Consider the following 23,137-nt stretch of genomic DNA (forward strand, 5'->3'; position numbering starts at 1 on the left):
TACTTGACACACGGTGCAAGACGAATCCAATAATATCTCGGCTGAATTCTATAACAGAACGTGCGAATAAAATGTGTTCTCCGGTCAGATTAAATGAAGATACTCTAACGATAGCCCTGTGAAAACTTCTACATCCTGCCTACGTCATAAATCAGAGTGATCCAGAGTCTTACAGAAAACAGGCAAACATTCTTGAAAATGAGCTTGAGGTTCAAATAAGGATATTTTTCCGTCCATTAGCGCTATCATATTTGTAGCTGCCCCGTTTTTAGATTATTACTATAGCAGCGGTCACTCTCTGACGTAGAACATTGTCGTACGCCTTCTTTGGTCATTTTTTGAACATCGTACAGCGTAAAGCCGGCTTTAGTTAGCCATGCTCGGAGTACATTCTTCCCAGTTGCTTAGCAACCTTAACCACTTGAATGGCAAGCATATTGTGTTCAGCCCTCCTATGTCGAAAGCATGAAGCCACAGGTTCTGTTTGACGTCATTAATCTGCTGCATTATTGAATTTACAAGCCTTACACCTTCTGAAAGTCTGCTGTGTGTGTTTCCTTCAGTATTGTCTCTGTAGCCTTTAACAGAGATTACAGAAAGTTTCAGGTGAAACTGAAATCTGTCTCAATAGCTACCTTGTTTTGTGAGTAGTCAGGGCTTGTAGGTGCACAGAGCCGTGATTGTTTATCCCATGATAAGACCCTGAAGCCCTGTGCAGTAGGAGATTGAGAAATTCAGACACACAGACACACACACACACACACACACACACACACACACACACACACACACACAAGCACCTATGTTAGGTTAATGTATCACTCACAGTAGCCCTATCTGTTAACATACTGTGTTTATCGCACTGTGCCTCTTTCCACGTTGACTGGAGGACCTTGAATTTGTTATTGTGGAGATGGATGGACAAGGGAGCATCTAGAGAATGGAAAGGATTATCGGTACATGATACAAGTACATCTTGTGTGTGTAACATTTCTCCATCTTTGAACAAATAATTTGTCCAGCGCGTATATGATCACAATTTCCCCTATATTCCAGATATTCAAATAGTAGCCAACAGTAGCCAATTTAGTGTTTCTAACGTTAACCTGAGAATTACATTTAGAGTAAAGTGAGACGAGGTCAGCAAATTATGGTTGTTGATGATCTACGATGAATATCATAGAAAAAGCCAATGAATGACATTTGTATGCCTAATGTATGTTAGGTGTACATAATAAAATCAGTAAATCCATATCTAAACCTGATTTTTTTTATTATTTATTTAATTATTTTATCTTTTTTAAGCCCTACACTATGCCCCTGGAAACACTGTGGGGAGGGGGGGTTCCTCAACATCAGTTCCTCAACATCAGCTACATAACTTGAGTTAATAATTTGTCTCAGCTAGAAATGTGCATGAGTCTGCTTTTAATCCCTCTCACGCAGTTGTTATATTTGTTTGCGCCTTTAATTTAGTTGGTTATATTTCCCAAAATATTAACATTTAGTGTAAATTAAACAACTGCAACCTTGAGCAGGCAGTTACTAAGGATGAATATATGAACACTGTAAGTGCACTGTAAGGACATCATGTTCTCTGATCTTTGTCCTTGCTTGTGCCCACATGAAAGTGAAAACCTCCAACTCATACAATTTGTTTTAGTTTTGTTCTGCCATATACAAGGCTCGACACATACCTTTAGTCTCCAGCAAACTTTCTTTGAAAAAAATGTTGTGTTTTTTTTTTTTTTTTTAAAGTGTGTGCTTCCTATGCTGTTTGTATCTGGCTACATCCTAATATATGGTGTGTGTGTGTGTGTGTGTGTGTGTGTGTGCGCGCGCGCATGCAGCAAGCTCAGTGGATTTCCTGATCAGCGATGGTGAGGAGGAGAGCTCCTTCCTGACGCTGCCCAACCCGGTCCTCCAACGCCGCCGTTTGACCTCGGACCTCTCCGATCCCGCCCTCTCTGACCAGCAGCTGCTCATACAGGTAACATTACCTACCTTCTGAGGGTTAGAAGGGTTAGATTCACACACACCACCCTCTTGAAGCTGTTTATAATGAATGGAATCTTGAGCTTGTTTGATTTCTCATACTGGCTGTGCTGTGTTCTACTCGTTGAATTTCAGCTTCTCTAGTAGTCCAAGAGGAAGAGAACATGTTGTTTGTGTGTTTGTTGTTTGTCTGTTTGTGAGTTGGGCTCTTCATACCCGAGTTTCTAGTCTCTTCATTTCACATCTCCTGCTCGTCCCTGATTGGCCGCCGATCACATGCTTCCCAGCTGTGTTAATGTCTTTGAGAGGCCACTGTTTTTCCTTTGAACGTGCTGTGACTTTATGATCAAACACAAAAGCTTTGACGTGGGACGCTCATGCGTGTGTGTCACAACTGTGTACCCGGCCTACAGTGATTTGACGTTCAGTCGAGCTCAGTTTAAAGACTTAACGCCTAGCAAAGCGGGATTTATTATTAACTCTGCACTCTCTACCGTCCAGCTAACTCAACTCTACAGTACACTCCAACTCGGTCAGATAGATTAGAGAGTCGGCATGTGTGAGTATATTTGTCTCTTTATGTTACGCAATTAAGGTTTCTGGTTTAGAACTAAACATGACTGACTTCCAGTGAAGTGCTGCTGTGTCTTAATATCGTTCTGCTCAGCCTCTTCATCCACTCTCAGTCCTGTTTATCATTTTGCAATGTAATTCATCCTCTTAATATATTCATATTACATTGCATTCATTTTTTTTTCACCTTTTCCTTTATTTCTTATATTTCCCTGTTTCCATTGTCTCTGTGGTCCTTATCAAGGTGCTATATAATATTATACAACACTTGTTGAATTCTTAAATCTGATTAATCTGAAGACGTTGTTGATTAATTTTCTATAACAGCAGTTCTGACAGTTGTTCTGGAAGTAATTTAAATAATAGGATTATATTAACGTACTCTCTAATACCCAGGGACTTGTATGGTGGAAACTGTGCACACTACATAATTTAAGTCTAATAAACCATTTTTAAAACGGTTCTTATTTAGCATAGAATAATGTGTAACTGTAGATATCTGTTAACATTTGTGGAAGGAGTCTCCAGTGTCAGCACTTTAAAATGTTCAGAAAATTTTCCACTACATGAATGTATTCAGGACAGTTTGCACTTTCTTGTTTCTCTGTAACTTCACATCCATCTGCCCTTTTTTTTTTTTTTTTTTTTTTTTTTTTTTTTTTTTTAAACCTTACTACCTTCAAGAGAAAGAGAGAGAAAATTTGAAGTTGAAAAAAAACACAGCATGTATTTTATTCATTAATAAATCAAACTTGTACTTCTTGGCAAATCGCTGTTGTGTAGAGAGTAAACCTAAAGTACGAGCTTTGGGGTGATTACAGTAACTCTGTATGCATCAGACCTCATCACACCATCTTGCATGGATTATTTTTTGTTTAACAGCATGTTGTCACGTTTCGTTCCTTACATGCTTAATAGTAAATCCTTGCAGTTAACATTCTAGCTTTTGTTTGTCTGAGCGTTGCCACTATGGCGATAAAGTCTTCTGACCACTTTGCCTTCCCCTAACTCTGTGTTTCTCAAATCAGTTTTCAGGGACCCCGGGTAGTCCACGCTGCTGATCTCTTAACACGCCTACATCAAGCTGTTAACATTATTACCGAGTGTGAAACTTGTGTTTTAAGCCTGAGGTACACTGATGTACGTATCTGCCCGCGTTAGCTCTCTTTGCACCGTCTCACCTGTACAGAAGGTCACATACTCTCATTTCTGGTCATCCACTCGCATTCCATTCTCACTCTCCGTGTTTGTGTTTAGCTGTGAGCTTCTTTTGTGCTCTCTGTGATTCTCTCCACAGAGAACGTTCTCTATAGTGCTGCTCTCTGCTAGTCGACTTTGCTAGTTTATCTGTGTGTGAATGTGCTTGATGTTTGTTTTTTGTTTTTTTGTCAGTCGTGGATGTGCTGATCCAGTGTGGAGAGAGTTGCAAGCGTCTCAATTTTTATTTTATTTTCATGACTTTCATGGATAGATTTTATTTTATTTTTTTTATTTTTTTAAACTGTAGAATGATGCGGTTATGCAGTGACTGGACATGTCACGTTTTAGTCTTCTTAAAATGCACATATTAAGGTGTCTCTTTGAGGGTGTTTGTTTTTTTCCCCCCCCGTGAAGCCAGCCAATCATATGTTTTAGAACTGCTACTTGTACTGCATCACAGGGCAGAGTAACACACTCAGGAAAGCACTATCTCCACTCTTCTACATGCACAGGTTCACAGACACATGCGATTGGATATTGTCGCTCTGATTGATTTTGCTCCATTGACTCTTGGTCCTCCCAGCAATTGAAAGATACTTTTAAAGCAGCCAACACTTTAATTGCAGTGGGAAATTTATACTTAACGTCACCCAATATATTAACTATACAGATGTTTAAATATTAAAATTCGGCAGAAGCCTCATCTCTAGTATTGATGTGTACAAAGTAGGCTTGCTGCGATAATCGGTGTTCCGGTGTTACACACCGATTACATCGCTTGCCCACTGCAGCACCGCCCTGCTGTTTTGCTTTTTTACAATAATAGAAATCATTTAATTCAGTTAGAGAATGGACGCTACAGTTTAAAACTGAACACATCTGCTCAGTTCAGCATGGGCCGAATGAGTCAGAGTCGCAGCACAGATCAGGTTTAATTTTCATGTAATGAGAGTGAAGCAAGCTGACTGACAAGACGATGGCGGAAGATTTGGTTTCAAAAGTACTATGTTTAATATAAGCGAGTTTGTCATTGTACCGTTTTGTTTTGTGTTTTTCATTAAGAATAATAACGAACCCACCATTCAAGCAGTTGCCGCCCCCCGAATTCCGCACGGGCATTCATAAGAGATTTAAAAGCGAGGGGGAAAACAGGGTTCGTGCCCATTGATACCGGTATTACCGGTGTTGTCACACATTGATTAACCAGTGGGAAAATTTCCCCACCGTCACATCCCTAGTACAAAGTAGTACAATGATTTGATAGATATGCACGACACTGCTGAATCTATACATCACTGTAGAGAATGTAAAACGACTAGTTTGTGTTTTCTGCTTCCCAGGCACTGCAAGAGAAAGTGTGCGAGTTCCAAGCTCGTTTGCGTAGCGAGGACGCCACAGACAGGCGGCTTCTACTGCGACTACACACACCACAGGTCAATCAGACAGACACGAGCCAAGAGCATCCACTCACCAATCAAGAGATTCTCGAACAGGACAGCCAGCTCAGCCAAGCTGGCTTCACCACAAGTAAGTGAACTAGTACAGGATGTAGTGTATAATCTGTAGTGGAGATGAGAGTTGAGAAGTGATCTTGTTGCGCTCACTGACTCTGCGTGTGTGTGTTTTGTAGGTGTGAAACGACTGAGTGCAGGATCCCAGCGTCTACAGGATCATCCTGACATTGCTGCAGAGAGGAAAGGTCACGCACAGCCTCGGCATAAAGAAGTGTACCAGCTTGCTCTCATCACAGGGCTACAGACACAGGTGAACACACCAGGCAGGCATGTGCTGGTAATAAATGTTCATGTCAGTTATTTGACCTGGCGTAACAGTAATATAAAAATATTTGCGTTCCAGTTTTGTTACCGGGACATCTTTCATAATGGAACACAGTTCATGAAACATTTGCATGACGCTTGTTGGTTTAAATAAAACTACAGTTTGTATTTTGACCTAGCAAGCTGACTCTTATAGCTAGCTAGCTATTGTGAGCTAGATATTTATATTTACATTAGCTAAATAAATGTATCTATGGCCATATACCCCTACGAATGAATGCAAATATATACGTAGCTACAATATAATGGATCATTATAATAATTACATAATTATAATTATAATAATCATTATATTTATCTGATTAATTGTAGGACAGGAACCATGTTATATTTCAAACTGTACTTTTAAGATACTTCAGTCAGCACACTGTTCTATGCACCTTTGCCGTATTTTTCAAACGATCACTGAATGCCGAATTGTCTATTGAACAGTGTTATGGTCATTACAGTCATGCTACTCTGAAGTGTCTGTGATACCAGTTTAGTGTGCAGATATCTGAACATTGACACGCCTGACATACACACACATATCACATTTGTTGGTGGTAAAGTAACCAGTGTGTGTGTGGGTTCGTGTTCCTTCCTCTCAGATTGAGGAGCTGGAGAAGAAACTGGTGGACCGGACTCAGGAGGTGGAGAGACTGCGCTCTGAGCTGGTAAGTGAGACTTGGCCTGTGTTGACACTAGAAGACTGGGAGCTGAAAGTTGGAGACTAGAGAACAGGGGAACACCAGGAATCAGAGAACGTGTGCTATAGGAGTGGTCTAAGGAGTTTACTGAAGCCAAGTGTTTAAATTGTCACCTCCTTGAGTACTTTGCATAACAAACACTAGCAAATTCCATACACTGCCTGTTTTATCACACGTTTTCTAGCCGTTTAAGTTTATCCATGAAAATGTTGTTTGGTGAGCTGTGAATATAAGTATAACTGTATGACACGAAAACGTTTGATGTTGCATATCGGCGAAAATTCTGTACAGTCCACGCTGTTTTGCATGGAATTGAGAAAACCTTGTTCCTGTCACAAGAATCATAGCTCCTTGTACTCATAGCTCCATTGCCACAAGAAACGTCTGGTTGTCTGTCAGTCATTCACTAATATGAAGGTAGGATGAATTCAGAATCACAGAAATTGTGCAATTTATTAACTAAAGATATTAATTCACACTTTGATTCTCATTAGTCTCATCAAAATGACTAATTCCACCTTTTAGACCAACTGACACTTCTCTCCTTAGCAATAAGCAATGTGATGACCTGTTAGCTTAGATCAGGGTCGGTAACCCTATTTTAATGGCCCCCATTTTAATTCTCACAAATGAATGAGCACTGGGCTTGTGTGCCACACTGCAGCTTATCAGTCAGGAGAGGTAATCAAAAGCACGACTATATCCAACTTAGATCACTGTTGATTAGATGCATGCAAGGCACTGAACCCTGCGTCCAATAAATAAGTGCTAGCAAAGTGTTTGTTAGTGTAGTCGGGTTCATGTTTTGCATTTTGTGTAATATTTTCATAAGCATTAAGCCCATTTTCTGCCAAACACTACTCAGCGAGCATACAGCGGGGGCGTGAAGCATTCATCTCAGATCTTTCTTGTACTGGTTAATGAAATATATTATATTAAATATAACTTGCAAATATCTTTCAATATTATAAACATGCATTACCACTATTTATGATCAAATAAATGTCTACAAATCACCACAAAGCATCTCAGAGTTTGTTTCTTATAAAACTGATGCAGTGACATTTTTCTCAGTTTGACAGCATGCTCACCCAAATTCACCCTGACACTCATTGAATTTTTCAAATGACATAATTCAGAATATTTGGTAAGGTGGTCTGGCAGATGTCATTAAAGTAGGCTTGACATCTTCACTTGTCTGTCAATTATATTGTCAGTCAAGACAGCTCCTCCTTTTGTACCAGTGTGCAGGCTCCTATCCAAGGCAGCTCACTGGTTTTTGTTTGAATTTTGAATTTCAAAACAGCTAGCTTCAGATAACATTTGCGATGACCACTGACTATACTTTTAATCTTAAAAGGAGAGGTTTTATTAAGATAAGATGACTTTCAGGACTGCAGTAACAGTGAGTCCAGTGTCTCTATTCAGTTTTTGTCGTTTTCTTTCTGTCTGTTTTTATCGGTGATAGCTGAGACGCTCCCTGTCACACTTTGTGACTGAGCCCGTCCTAGTTTACATATGAGAGCAGCGCAGGCTTTCAGCGGAATTCATTTACGTGTGTGTGTGTGTAGGGGGCGACAGACCTGGAGAAGCAGCTGGAGCTCCTAGAGAGCGAGAATCAGCGGCTCAGACAGGAGCTTAAGTCCAGCAGCATCCATGAGCCTGCACACACCTGCTCCACCTCCACCTGCCCTCACAGCCAGGTAATTAACACACACACCTGCCCTCACCTGCCACATCAGACTTCTTTGTCTAATGTTCAGTGTGATGTAAAAGGCAAAAATGATCCTAGAGCAGGAAGATGCATAAATGTGGTCTGTTCCCTGTCTCACTTCATCCCCGTGTCTGTGGCAGGAGGCAGCGGCCCTACGAGAGGCGCTCTCCTTATGTGAGGAGCGCTGTAAGGAGTATGAGCGGCACATGGCCGAGCTTGAGCGTCAGCTTGGGGAGAGAACGGGCGCAGTGGACGAGCTGCATGTGCGACTGGAGGAGGCGGGACAGAGTCGAGACAAGCTTCAGGAGCAGCTCATACACACAGAGGAAATTCTGCGACGACACAGTGCAGCAGTGCCATCTCAGGCCATGGTGAGAACTGCGCAAACACTTTCAATCACACTGCAATGTCAGACTGCCTTCAGCATTTACTTTTATGTAAGGTGGCGAACAAATCCTAATGACAAACAGACTAAAATATAAATCATATATTTTAGTTAGTGAGCATTTTGGAAAACAAAGCTTATCTTTACTGTAAGTAATTTTGTGTTCTGGCCTTCTTTAGCTTAATCCATAGTTTCTAGACTCTACACTCACTCAGCACTTTATTAGGAACCACTGTACACGTACTCATTTATTCATTCAATTGTCTAATCGGTTAATCGTTTGGCAGCAGGGCAAAGAATAAAATCATGCAGATACAGGCCCGCATCGGGTAATATTCACATCAACCTTCATAATGAGGAAAAACTGTGATCTCAATGATTATGACTGTGGCATGATTGTTGGTGCCAAACGGGCTGGTTTGAGTATTTGTAAAACTGCTGATCTCCTGGGATTTTCGTGCACAACAGGCTCTAGAGTTTACTCAGAATGGTGCAAGAAAGATAAAACATCCAGTGAGTGGCAGTTCTGTGGACGAAAATGCCTTGTCAACGGAGAATGGCCAGACTGGTTTGAGCTGACAGAAACGCTACAGTAAATCAGATAACTACTCTGTACAATTGTGGTGAGCAGAAAAGCTTCTGTCGGCCAAGGACAGAAAGCTGAGGCTGCAGTGGGCACAGACTCACCAGAACTGGACCGTTGAAGACTGGAAAAACGTAGCCTGGTCTGATGAATCTCGATTTCTGCTGAGGCACACGGATGGTAGGGTCAGTATTTGGCACCAACAGCATGAATCCATGGACCCAACCTGCCTCATGTGAACAGTCCAGGCTGGTGGAGGTAGTGTAATGGTGTGGGGAATGCTTTCTTTGCACACTTTGGGCCCGTTAATACCAATCAATCATCATTTGTATACCGCAGACTGTTTAAGTCCACAACTTCCTCATCTTCAAATGGTTACTTCCAGCATAATAATGCACCGTGTCACAAAGCAAAAGTCGTCTCAAACTGATTTCATGAACGTGACAATGAGTTCAGTGTTCTTCAGTGGACTTCCCAGTCACCACATCTTAATCTAATAGAACACCTTTGGGATGTGGTAGAACAGGAGATTCGCAGCATGAAAGTGCATCTGCAGGAATTGCGTGATGTAATCATGTTAACATGGACCAGAATCGCAAAGGAATGTTTCCAACATCTTGTGGAATCAATGCCATGGAGTTTTGAGAGCAAAGGGAGTCCCTACCCAGTATTAATATAGTGTTCCTAATAAAGTGCTTAGTGAATGTACATGGTCCCTGAATTAGTCACAAATCCACATCACTGAGGTTTTTAAGGGGAGAACTTTTTGAAATATGTTTGATTGCACTTGTTTCTTTCATAGTGGCAACATACTAATTTTATTTATTTATTTATTTATTTATTTATTTATTTATTTATTATTTTTAAATAATAAATAATAATAATGAGCAGCAAATCCATAGCAAGCATCCAGTATAAAATCAACTTTACCACGCTACGTCCATCAGTGAGTTTTCATGAGAGAGATGGTGTTCCATCACCTTTGAGCCATGCTCTGGAAACAATACTTCTATTGTGTTTGGTTTGCTTCCCTTGGGCTGTTTGTTACTAGTGCAGTTTTTTAACCATTAAAAGCATGGCACAAGATAAACATATTCAAAATTCCCATAAAACATGAATAAACCTTTCACTGGTTCAAGTTTATGTAAAAATAAATAAATCTAACTTTCCTTTTTCAAATATTATAACTTGATTTTATGATGATTTTATTTTATTTATTTTATTTTTTTTTCCAGATTATTGTTTTGCCCTGTATGTAGTTTCAGGGGGAGGGTTTTTTCTTTCCATACTAATCTTTTCTGCTTGTTTATGGGCAGTTACAATTTGTTAAAGCACTATTATCAAAATATTAAATCTCTCTTATTTGTTTTTGGGTTTTTTTATTGACTTTCTTTGTTTAAAACAATTAATTGTAATGATTTTAATTCATCCGAACTATCTGGTCTTTACATCATAATCTCTATCCTTATTTACTACCACTTGTCAGTCACTTCAGTCACCAGCTCCAGAACATGAACTTTTTGGCATCCAACAATACAAATTACTTAAATATTTTAAGACCATTATTTTATTTGCAACAGACTTTTTTCATGTTTTGTTTAGCTTACCCACCTATTTGGATGAAAAACAGTGGCAATATATCTAAATATAGCAAAATAAATGGCAATATATCCTACAGTCTACAGATGTCAACGCCTACAGTGTCAAATTTGATGCACACAATTTTGCAACAGGTTCTTGTTTGAAAATACAAGGAAATGAGTGCCACTAACATGTGCATATGAAATTTGATACGCAAAGCATTTTAAGTTGCATCTCTCTCTCGCTCTCTCGCTCTCTCTCTCTCTCTCTCTCTCTCTCTCTCTCTCTGTGTGTGTGTGCAGTATGCAAGCAAGGCAGCAGAGGCCGAGTCTTCTCAGTGGAAACAGGCTCTGATGGAGGCTCAGGCACGTAACCAGGCTCTCCAGGAGCAGCTGGGGGTCCAGCGGCAGCTCCTCCGAGAGCTCGAGCAGAAGCTGCACGACAGCCAGAGAACCAGCAGCGAACTCCGCCAGCAGGTACACACTTAGACAAACTCAACATGACGCATCTTGTGCTGCTGATGTATCCATTAAGTAACTTAATGTGAATACCAGAACACACTCTAACAAAGCTGATGTGCTGTGTTGTGTATGTCTGTGCTTGGGCGGTCGCTTCTGATTGTGATGTGAATGTGTATGAGAGTAGTGAGATTCGCTCCCATGATCTTTTCTGGAGTCGATTTGAATTTCTTTGTTTGGAAAACAGTGAGGGTTTGTTTCCCAGGTCTCTTCCGGTATTGAAGTAAGGTTTTATATCCTGGTTTATGTATGTATTAGGGCTGATGTGCTGTATGGCCAAATGTTTGTGAACACCTGTGCAATCACACCCATATGTGCTTTTTGAACATCCCATTCCAGATTTAGTCTTGCTTTGCTGATGTAACCTAGCGGGATGGCTTTCCACTAGATATCGAAGTGTAGATATGGGGATTTGTGCTCATTCAGCCACAAGAACATTAGTGAGGTCAGGCACTGATGTTGGGCAAGAAGGCCTGGTGTACAGTCAGTGTTCCAATTCATCCCAAAGGTGTTCAGTGTGGTGGAAATCAGGGCTCTGTACAACCCACTTGAGTTCTTCTACTCCAACCATGGCACATCATGTCTTCATGGGGCTCACATTATGCACATGGGCATTGACATGCTGGATTATTTTTGGCCCCTTAGTTTCAGTTTGATGGAAAATTGTAATGCTACAGCATACGAAGACAATTTAGACAATTGTGTGCTTTAGACTTTATGGTAACAGATTGGGGAAGAAGCACAGATGTCCACATACTTTTGACCATGGTGTATATCCACACTGATATTGAGGTTCTATAGATTGGTGGGAACCATGTCAAAAAAGTCATTATTAAACACGCAGCATCTTCATGTGTGTCCAGGTGGGACCCCCACAGCCTCCCGCTGTCTCCCACTGGCCCACATTAGATCCCAGAGTGTTGTGGATTAGTGTAACAAATGTTTATTTTTTTTCCAAAGTGGGCAATATGTCTGATTAGAGGTCTTAGAAATGTGACTTGTGAATTTGTGTGGGTTGTCATGCATTAATGCTGCATTCACTGTGTTAGGTGTTAATGAATTTAGTTTCTAAATAATTTTTTTGCCCGTTTTTACATTTTCCACATGTTTTTCGCTCAGGGTTTCCCTTTTTCACTATAAGAAAATATTAATTTAATGTATTCAACTAACATTTATTCATCTAGCTGATCATTATTTCTTTTATTCACACTGTGTTTTTGTGTGCGTGTCAGATCCTGGCATATGAGGGGGAAATGGAGCGGACTCGAAGCCAGCTAGAGGCTGAGGTTCAGAGTCTTGAGGCGGAGAAGAACAGGGTCATCGAGGAGGCGTTCGTCAGAGCCGAGAGCGAAATGAAAGCTGTGCACCAAAACCTTGCAGGTGTGTGTGTGTGTGTGTATTCCATCAGTTTATCTGGATGTGAGCGTGTGTGCAGTGTGCATGTAAGCATGTGTATATATAATCCTCTTTTTCCATGCAGGTGTAAGGATGAATTTGCTGACTCTGCAGCCTGCTCTGAGGACGCTTACATGTGACTACAACTGTCTGAAGAGGCAGGTCCTGGACTTCCCCTACATGCTGCAGAACGCTATTGCTGAGGCTAAGCAGGAGGTAAGAATCCCATATAAACACTCTAATATGTGGTATGAGTACATTTTATAGTCATTTTACCTACTACTAATCACTGCATAGCCACAAAATGTACATGTGCATGTAAATGTACATCAAGCAATCACTTTGTATTAAAAAGAAGTGTATGTAGTACGCATGGACTTTTTTTTTTGTTGTTGTATTTTAATTGTGCATACATCCTGTAGACACTCCCATCTCTGTGACTTGTACAGAGGTATCATTTATCCCGTGCAAATTGATGATAATTGCTACAGATGTCCTCCAGCAACATTACTTAACAGGCACATCCGGAAATCTTATCCCAACCAAATAGTACCCAAGTCTATCTCACCTAATTTCTTTTCTGTAAAATACATGTCCTTCACATACTTTCAGCAAATGACACTGTTAAGCTGCTTAATCTTATTTTGAATAAATTATTCATTTAGTTAAATAGCAGGGATAGTCCATATTTTCAACTTTAAGCTCAACGTGGCACTGAATAACCCTCTGCATTACTTTTGCACTAAATGCACTCTTGTACATAATGAATTTGTGTGTTTGTGTGTTTGTGTGTTTGTGTGTGTGTGTAGATATGCCACATGATTGCAGAAGTGAGCAACACCAACCAGGAGCTGCTACGCAAATACAAGAGGGAGATGAACCTGAGGAAGAAGTGTCACAACGAACTAGTCCGGCTCAAAGGTACAAACTGTACTGTGAAGGATGTACATTAAGAATTTGTCTATGAGTTGTACACGTGCTTATCTTTGTAGAACATCATTTTTTTTTTAGTTTATTTGTAATTTAAACTCACTGATAAATGAAGTAAAATTGCATGCTTTAACATTTAGTTGATTTTATAAATTGATGCTTATCCATTTTGTCTTTTCAACAGGAAACATCCGTGTGCTCTGTCGCGTGCGTCCCATCTGCCAGGAGGAAGCGGAGGCTGAAGGCAAGAGTGTGGTGTCCTTTGACTCTGATGACGATGCAGTGCTCTACCTTTCCAATAAGGGCAAGCTTATGGCCTTTGACATGGACAAGGTCTTCCCACCTCAGGCCACGCAGGCAGAGGTCAGGAGATCACAGCAGCTCCTTTTACTTGTGTTGCTTGTTTAGTGACCTGTGAAGTGACCTTGTAGTTTCTTCTTATGATTGAACAGGTGTTTCAGGAAGTGCAGTCTCTGGTCACGTCCTGCATGGACGGCTATAACGTGTGCATCTTCGCTTACGGACAGACAGGTTCAGGAAAAACCTACACCATGGAGGTAAATGTGAGGGGGCTGGGGAAATGCTTAGACAAAATAATAGTTTCACCAAAAACAAATAAGAAGATGACAGTGATGGATGTCACCCTTAATTATTCTGACTTGTAAGTGTATAATATTGTGTGTGTGTGTGTGTGTGTGTGTGTGTGCGCATGCAGGGTATTCCTGAGGACCCCGGGATTAACCAGCGAGCTCTGCGTCTGCTCTTCTCTGAGGTGTCTGAGAAAATGCCTGACTGGCACTACACCATTACTGTCAGCATGGTGGAGATCTACAACGAGACACTAAGGTAAGAACACACATGCACACAGACTCGAAACCCACACAAGTACTGGTATAAAGCAGTAAGCCACAAGAGGGCATGCGCTACAGTGATTTTTATCATGGGTGAGGTCGTTCTTCAAGGTGACACAAAAACATCATGCCTAAAACTCTCTTACCTGTGATAAAATCACTGTAAATCCCACTATTTGTACTACAAAATGGCCTAGAATAGTGCATAAGTGTGCAATTTGGGACGCGCTGCTAGTGCATGAGCGTGTACGGAGAGAATCCTGCACATGTCTGTTTAAACAATAAAGCATTAATCTTAAATGTAATTACATTGATGGATGTATTGATAGATTGTTACTCTCTGTATTTTTGTTTTGGGAAGAAACCTTTATATAACTCTATTTTCCTCAGGAACCTGTTAGGAGACAACCCAAGTGAGAAGCTGGACATTAAGATGTGTCCAGATGGCAGCGGTCAACTGTATGTGCCTGGTCTTACCGAGTTCACAGTGGAGAGTGTGGAGGATATTAATAAGGTGAGAGCTGTTTTAATGGTGTTTAGATTTCATTTTGAAGTGAACAGTGATCTACTGAATGTTTTTATTTCTGTATTATGCTTTGAGTTTTGAGTCCAATGTCACTTGCAACTTAGTACAGACGTAATGTGTCTTGTGAGAAGATTTAAGGTCATGAAATGTATGAGTGGAGATAAGGGATGGCCTCTGAAATATGATTGTCCACCCCAGAACTTTTAAGTTTCTGATTTTTCTTTAGTATACCTAATGTTAAAAACATGAAGTTTCATGTTTTTATCTTTATCTAAGTTTATAGGCTTATAGGCTTTAATGTACTATTAGGAAAGGGTGTAGCCATCCCTTTAAATTATTGATTGAATATACAAATTAAAACAGAAATAGACATTTCTAATACTTTATTCTGTTATGTAAAACTAGACTTGACCGCAAACTTTATTTTAAAAAATAATAATAATAATAAAAAAACCACCTTGACCACCCCACACCATCTCTGTGTCCTCCTTTGGTTACCCCACACTAACTCTGTGTCCCACCTTGGCCACTCCGGTAAAAACATTCAGGACCCATTAGCTGGAAAACTCAAAAGTAAAGTCATGCACAATTCAATCAGCTCCATCTGTGAAGAGTGAAGGCTGTGCTTATCCCAAATGTTCTCATGTTTGTGTAGTACAATGACTTTGCAGCTCAAGTGGAAGCTTAATCTGTGACTTTTGATCCTGTAGGTTTTTGAGCTGGGTCACATGAACAGGGCGACAGCATGTACCAACCTGAATGAGCACAGCTCTCGCTCTCATGCTCTCCTCATCGTTAATGTGGCTGGCTTCAACTCCTCCACAGGACACCGTACCTCAGGTGACGATGCGCACCACACACACACACAATAACACTTTAAGCAATAGATAAACATAAACAATTTTTTTTTCTCTCCAGAATTTGCCCTTAAACCTTAAATGTAGTTGATTCATCAGAACATATCAGTTCTGAAGGTTATTCTTGCTATTTCATGTGCTGTACCAAATAATCCCATAATTTGCAGGTTAGTCACAGTGTCCCAGTGTTCCATCATTGGCCTTGTGCAACATAAGTCATCATATCTCAATGTAATGTTCAGCATAAAAGGCCAACAACTGACTATCCTCTTTTATTCTAAATTACATTGATCCAGTTGTACAACCTATTGACATTGTACAATAAGGCACTGCTATTAGTGAATGCGACTAAATATTTGTCCAGGGAGCTTACAGCAGCTTCACTTTTTATAAGCTGTTTACTAATGGATTTAATAATGTCAGTGCTTCTCTTATGCATGTGTATGTAGGTAAGCTGAATCTGGTGGATCTGGCTGGTTCAGAGAGAATCTCTAAATCCGGCGCTGAGGGAAGCCGCTTGCGTGAGGCTCAGTGCATCAATAAGTCGCTCTCGGCACTGGGTGATGTCATCAACGCACTGCGTTCACGTCACTCACATGTTCCCTTCAGAAACTCCCGCCTCACATACCTGCTGCAGGACTCGCTCAGCGGAGAAAGCAAGACACTCATGCTGGTACAGGTGTGTGTGCACTGCTTCAGTTATTGTTTCACACACTAATAATTACCTGGGCTTGTGATGACCGAAAATGTCGACTAAGCCTTAACTCTTCATGCAGCTCCCTCTATTATCAAAAACTGTCTGTTTTAAACAGTAATACATAATCAGTTGATAATTATTATTGAAGAATGTCGTGATGCAATCTAGGAAAGAAGCAGCTTATTATCAATAGTATTTATTATTATTATTATGCTGTGTTTTTAGGATGTAACAATGAAGAGGAAAGAATACTAAAAGAAAATGTATCAATTATGAATAAAGTAGAAAATACTGTACTCGTTTCAAGACAATGAAACACAAGCTCATACTTTACTTAACTAACCAGGAGAAACAAGACCCACCAACAAGCTTTGTTCTACAGTAGTTCCAGTAATATCATTTACAAGGTGTATTATTCTGTTTACTGATCGTTCCACAGGCTCCATGTTTATAAACAATTGTATGAATATTATTTAAACATGAGCAATCCATCAAAACATCAATCTGCAAGATTAAATCTGAGATTCATTAAACTATAGGTTTACATTATTATTTAGGTTTAAAGGAGGCACCACATGACCATTTAATGTTACCAAAACGGCAAAAAGAGAATAATTAACGACACACAAACATTTGCACAGACCTGGGCTTCGCCTGAGCTGGTCTGAACTGGGTTTTTTTTTTTTTTTTTTTTTTTTTTTTTTCTTTTTTCCCCCACAGCTCCCCCTGCTGGTCTTTCAAGCAAGTTGCGTTCTTTGTAATTGTCAGAAGAGTAACACAGACTGTGTAACAAAATCTCCTTAAAACTAGATCTAAAATCACAAACCCCTAGGGTTGTATCATGCATGCAGTTGCCAGGTTTGGTAACATTTAATGCTCTACTGCAGGATTAACATTTTGAAGAGGAATATATTGGGTGTGTGATGGGGACATTGTGTTCAAACCACACATTTTATTTTCAGAGTTTCTTAATAGCAGGACAGGTCTTCTTTTAGTTTGGAAATGGCTCTTGGCTGTCGTTTAAAGCCCCGTGATCTACACTGTATGAGAACTAATGATGCACTAAGTAAGCAGAGAGTGAAACTGGCCCCTAATTCCATTGTTTCAGGGAAAAATCCCTCATTACACAATTTACGGCTACAGCAAGCTAGGACTATTGTGAGGTTAGATTGAGGTGCTTTAAGTCTTTGCTGTAGCCTGTAATACTCTGCAGAGATGTGTAAGAAATGCTTAAGCTTTTCTAAAACAAGTAAGCTGAATCTCATGTACGAAACTGCAGTAAATCTTTGTTTTAATTCATTTGCCTTCTCAGGTGTCTCCTCTAGACAGCAATATCATTGAGTCTGTGTGCTCTCTGAAGTTTGCCCAACGTGTTCGCACAGTTGAGCTCGGAACGGCCTCCTCCTCACGAAGACATGCCGAAAACTCTTCGACGTCCTCCTCACCTACCCACGACAGCGTAGAGGTACACGCATGCAATTTTCTTAGTAGGATAAAGATAATCATAAGAAAGGCTGCCGTCATCCAGGTGGTTGCTAAACACTATTGGTGGTTGAGATCACCACTTCCTGACCTTCCCCTCCCAATACAATGTAAAGCGCTCTGAGTGCCTAGAAGCGCGCTATAAATCTAAATCTAAGGAAATTATTAAGCCAACAAGGTGCATTTGGAAATTATAGTCCACATCTGTCTTTCTCTGTCTCTCAAACACAGTTGGACTCTCCACCCATAACTCCCGTGCTCTTACCCATCTCCCGGGCAAGCAGTGTGGGCTCTTCTCTCTCCTCAATCTCCAGAATCTCCAGCACACGGAGAAGATCCCAGAGCCAGCAAGCTCCAGGTGAGGAGACACAAACATGCACACACCCAATCTGTTTCAGAACAACGTTAAGGAATAGGGACAGAACAGATCTAGAAGTCCATGTATACTAGGAAGTCTTTCAAAGCCAAGCTCTATTTCTCAGGCAAGATTTCATAATTCTTAACCAAGAAAAAAAAAAAAAAAAAACTAAGTATAAATTCCCAGGGAACAGTGTACAATATGAAAGCATCCATAAACATGTCATTTTTAAACCATAAAAAGTTATGTAGAGTAAAAACTTGTTTATGTAAGGAAATAAAACATGACTGGGAGTGCTGTTATAGGATCATCACTTTTTTGCATCAGGTAACATCACACATCACTATACTTGATTATTTTCAGCACATCCTGGCTTATTTTATTCCTCTTACACCACAGCAGATGTCCTGCTTTTTATTCGTTTATAGTTATGTTTAAGGTTACCTCTGAGAAAGTTATTTCTTATCACTTGCACTATAGCCACAATAAACAATCATTCCCTCAGCACCTTCTCTTTTTTCCTCCTTAGATTTTAATAATACAAAATATGTAACTTGCGATTTTAGCAAGAAACCGCAAAGCAGAAAGTCCTCAGTCTTGAAAACGTGAACTAGTTCCATTTTCTCCTGTCATCCTTATTATTAGATCAGATGCAGATCAGACACCTGTTATTAATGTTAGCAGTACTTGTAATGCTTTTGCACTTAATGGACGTAAAGAATCATTTGTCTTGCATGTGACTTTGTATATATATTTTCAACATATTTCTGTTTACTCACAATGTAACCGTACTGTCTTCAAATCGTCCCCATGATGGGGTCTACATCTTTCCAATTTGCTGTCCCTTGTCACCTCGTCTGCATTGTGATTGGTTGGTCTCCTCTGATTGGTTGGTTTGCAGACAGACAGGTAGACAGAGGCAGTCCGTTGCTTGGGGACAGTGGGCAGGTAGGTGGGGTTTTATCCGATTAGTCTCTCGGCATGGAAATGCTCAGCATGGCATCCGTGTCACCTGATCGCTCTTGGCCCATCTAACACAATGTGTGCTAACCCAGGGAAGTTGTGTGTGTGAGAGAGAAAGTGTGCTGGTGTTTTTTGTTTTTTTGTTTTCTAACATGTCCTTGTAGTTGTGTGTGATTTAATTTCCCTGTCTGTCAATGTACCTGCTGTTTTCTGTGGGGTTGGGTGTGTGTGTGTGTGTGTGTGTACGTACTCACACCTGCTTTCGTATGGCTGCGCTGTCCAGTGATGAAGTGCAGATAACTTTTTGTCTCCTTCCAATGATGAGCGCTTGCTTTAGTCTAATCCATGAATAAAGCAAGCTGTCATGTTCATGTTTCTTTCATGGGTGGTGACTAATGAAAAGTTCAGTACCGTATTTTCCATACTATGTCACATCCGAGTGTAAGGTCTGCTTAGAGACAAAATAGGATTATTAGGTACACCTACTTTGGTATTAGGTAACCTAATTTGATCAGTTACACTTACCTAGGTGTAGTACTGACTGTAGCTCATAGGCTGATGTACACTTAATCCCATCAGACCTTTTACCTGCATACACTATATGGCCAAAGGTTTGTGGAAACCTGACTATCACACCCATGTGTGGTTCTTCCCCAAACTGTTGCCACAAAGAACTGGAACTGAGAGGCCTAAACCAGTTCCAGCATGACAATGCCACTGTGCACAAAGCAAGGTCCATAAAGTCATGGTATGGCAAGGCTGAAGTGGAAGAACTCAAGTGTCCTGCACAGAGCCCTGACCTCACCCCCACTGAACACCTTCGGGATGAACTGGAACGCTGGCTGCACCCCAGGCCTCCTCACTTGACCTCAGTAGCCAACCTCACTAATGCTCTTGTGGTATAATGAGCACAAACCCCCACAGCCACAACCCATAATCTAGTGGAAAGCCTTTTCCCAGATGAGTGGAGGTTATTATAACAGCAAAGGGGGAACAACTCCATGTTAATGCCCATGGTTTTGGAATGGGCACATATGGGTGTGATGGTCAGGTGTCCTACAATTCGTACAATTTTATCATAAGAAAGAGTGTGATTCCACTTCAGTTTGTATTTCTTAAAGATGCTAGAATTACTCAAATATCGGCCTGAAACACTGGATTAGTGTACAGTATATCTTTACAGGCATGTATTTTAGGTCCTTATGCGCACACAGATAATTAAGCTAACAGTGTAATTAACACGTATCTTAGCTGGTAATTGTTTGAATGTTAACTAAATAATGAATATCTGCATTCATTCATGTTTATTCCATTAATGGCTAAAATGTCACAGCAAAGTCACAATATGAGCAAATGGTTTAAGGTTCTTGGTGATTAATATGCAGAATTCATAAGTGAGACCGACTGAAGAATAAACCCACTGATCAACATTTAATAACACTTGTAATTAAGTTTATTGTCCTTTATGTCCTTTGCATGTAACGTAAGTGTGTGCTTTAGGGGGCAGTGTCATATATCAAACCAGTATGTACAGAAAATGACCATTTTAATGACAAACAAACAGAAAAGGTCTCATATTTTACTATAAATAATAATAAAAAAAGTAATCGGTGGAATTTGCGCACTGAAATTCATTTTATTATTATTATTATGATGTACATGTCTGATTCTTCGCTAAGAATTTTCTCTGCCAATTCATTGTGACATCCTGTTTTTGTAATGTAATGAAGACGGACTCTACAAGTGCTTTTATCATTTGCACTTTTGCCAGAAGTTCCTCGAATATCTCCACTTTGCATTTGTGCCAGTTGTGTTTTAGTTTTCGTCCAAACCCCAGTGTTACTGTACACTTCCCTGCTCCTAACAAGTCAGTGTTTTCTAGGTGCACATTACTGCATCCTCGCATGGCACACAATTTTGGAGTTGCGCAGTGACTTGTAACAAGCTTGTAAGCAAGACAAGCTTATTCCTAACTGCATTTTTGGTCTTTTTAAACAGATGTGGAAAAGTAAATATGAGCTGTGCAACATAATGCAATAATTTTAACATCTATATGTTGTTTCACTCTGTAAATTGCAAGACTTGTTAGATAGGAACAAAAATAAAAATGCATCTTATGGTATGGAAAATACAATAAATTGGTGACTGTGTTCTCGTTGTTTTTTTTTTTTCTTTTTTTTCTGTTTTCCTGCAATCAGCTGGATTATTAGGTCGACATGAGGAACATGGGTTTGAGTAGTGGACTATGTTTATCTTACGTTTCTCTTACACATTTTCTGAATTTCTCTGTTCTTCTTTGCTCAGGACGAATGAAGCTTGCCACATGATGCTATGATGAAGCGAGTGTGTTGAGAAACTGCGTTTCAGCACACTCAACCCAAGTTTATTTTATATACCGGGGACAGGGACGAACCAAACTGGCAAATCAGGGATATGTACAGCATTTCTGAGAGAGACTCGACTGTTCTGTTGGTGACTGAAGAATCTGGCGTTCCCTCCAAGCTCTGTGCTGCTTCGGGGAGAATGTGAAGACTTCCTCCCTCATGTCACAGTGTTCGTGGACATCTATGCACTTTAGAACACGCTGATCTGATTATTCATGGTGTTAATAACCCAGTCAAGCTTAGGACTATTACATGACTGGCGTTGATCTTTAAGTAAATGTGTTCTTTCTCTTTTTTGAGAGGAAAAAAGCTGATGTATCCTTTTTTTAAAATTTTTTTGTTCTTCAATGCACCGTCCGTTTTATTCAAAGCCTAAGAACAAATCGTACTTCCGAAAACTTGTGTAGCGACCACAGTAAGCAATAACGAAGGCAGAGTCTAGCCTGTCTCTTTTTGCGATCATGTTCTCGTCGTGTATATTTGGTATTCTGAAGGCAGCATATTGAAGTCTTCCTGATCTAAGCATGTATACTAACTTTGTCATCAGCAGTGGACTTAGTCATTCCATACTGCTGTGAGTAGGAATGCTTTGAACTTTCACCCACAGTCAGAATTGCATTTCCACTTTATGAACTTTTTCATCTGAAATGGACCACTGAGAGAGAACGGATATCGGTGGCTGTGGGGTTTCGCTAGCTTCGGTTCATTTTAGCATAGCATTGTGCATTTTTGTTTTGTACACTTTTTAATAAATGCTTTAAATATGATCAGTCTACTTTCCTGCTTCACTTTCCCAACAGTGTTTTTGCATCTTTATAAGATGGCTCTACAAAGCCACTGACTCCAAATGTAGGTGATCAGACAAAATATGATTGTTGCAAACAAGTAATAGACTTCTGTCTCACCCAAAGTCTTTTCCAGAAATGGAACTTCTAGTACTTGAGTAACATCCTGAAGTCAGGACTTTCAGGACCAAAGATTAGTTGAGAGACAGGATGAGATTAAAAATTTCACTTTTTTTCCTACTTTTCTCATTTTATTGTGTATTTTATATATATATAATACAAAATACAATAAAGTAAACATGATAAAGCAAACCCCTCTTGTCCTGTATATCCGAAGCCAAGCACAGTCTGGTAATTTTACTTTTAATAAAGAGAAAAGAAGCTGGCGAGTGAACGTCTGTTTATAACTGTAATATAAATGATAACAGGAATTAACACTGCTTGGTGGGGGGGGGACACGTTTGCCTCGCACCTCTGGGGTTGGGGTTTCGGGTCCTCCCCTGTGTGTGCAGAGTTTGCATGTTCTCCCCATGCTTTGGGGGTTTCCTCTTGGTACTCTGGTTACCTCCCCCAGTCCAAAGACTGCACTGTAGGGGGTAAGATAAGCTGCATGGAGGATGGATGGATCCAGTACTGCTTCACACCAGGAAGCTAAATAAGCAAATGGTTCAGGCATCACAACTAAGGTTCTCACCTCTAGTCCTCAACCTTCATGTCAAGGAACTGGGAGCAGGCAAAAATTAGGATGAATATCTGCATTGGACACAAGATGGCGGCATGTAATCTCCAGTTCTATTCCGAGACGCCTCGAGCAATACACTACGCTGTATGTA

The 23,137-nt window shown here is 40.2% G+C and overlaps 1 protein-coding gene across 6 annotated transcripts in view; it reads left to right on the top strand.

Moving 5' to 3' along the window:
- The window catches only part of kifc3 (kinesin family member C3), a 50,615-nt gene extending 28,329 nt beyond the window's left edge, over positions 1–22,286 (top strand). For 4 of the 6 annotated variants that reach the window (XM_053622702.1, XM_053622701.1, XM_053622698.1 and 1 more), the window contains 18 exons: positions 1,851–1,990; positions 5,109–5,295; positions 5,399–5,532; positions 6,197–6,262; positions 7,867–7,998; positions 8,150–8,380; positions 10,861–11,034; positions 12,309–12,456; positions 12,557–12,687; positions 13,281–13,392; positions 13,586–13,764; positions 13,854–13,958; positions 14,117–14,247; positions 14,643–14,766; positions 15,489–15,618; positions 16,085–16,314; positions 17,645–17,797; positions 18,046–18,382. In XM_053622702.1, the coding sequence (XP_053478677.1) occupies positions 1,851–1,990; positions 5,109–5,295; positions 5,399–5,532; positions 6,197–6,262; positions 7,867–7,998; positions 8,150–8,380; positions 10,861–11,034; positions 12,309–12,456; positions 12,557–12,687; positions 13,281–13,392; positions 13,586–13,764; positions 13,854–13,958; positions 14,117–14,247; positions 14,643–14,766; positions 15,489–15,618; positions 16,085–16,314; positions 17,645–17,797; positions 18,046–18,264 (2,726 nt within the window). In that variant the 3' untranslated portion in view covers positions 18,265–18,382. Of the gene's footprint in view, positions 1–1,850; positions 1,991–5,108; positions 5,296–5,398; positions 5,533–6,196; positions 6,263–7,866; positions 7,999–8,149; positions 8,381–10,860; positions 11,035–12,308; positions 12,457–12,556; positions 12,688–13,280; positions 13,393–13,585; positions 13,765–13,853; positions 13,959–14,116; positions 14,248–14,642; positions 14,767–15,488; positions 15,619–16,084; positions 16,315–17,644; positions 17,798–18,045; positions 18,383–19,073; positions 19,121–21,439 lie in introns of those variants that run through there. The other 2 variants (XM_053622699.1, XM_053622700.1) reach the window with 2 other exon arrangements.
- The last annotated feature ends 851 nt before the right edge of the window (positions 22,287–23,137 follow it).

Source organism: Ictalurus furcatus, chromosome 4 (assembly GCF_023375685.1).
Source record: "Ictalurus furcatus strain D&B chromosome 4, Billie_1.0, whole genome shotgun sequence".
Lineage (NCBI taxonomy): Eukaryota > Metazoa > Chordata > Actinopteri > Siluriformes > Ictaluridae > Ictalurus > Ictalurus furcatus.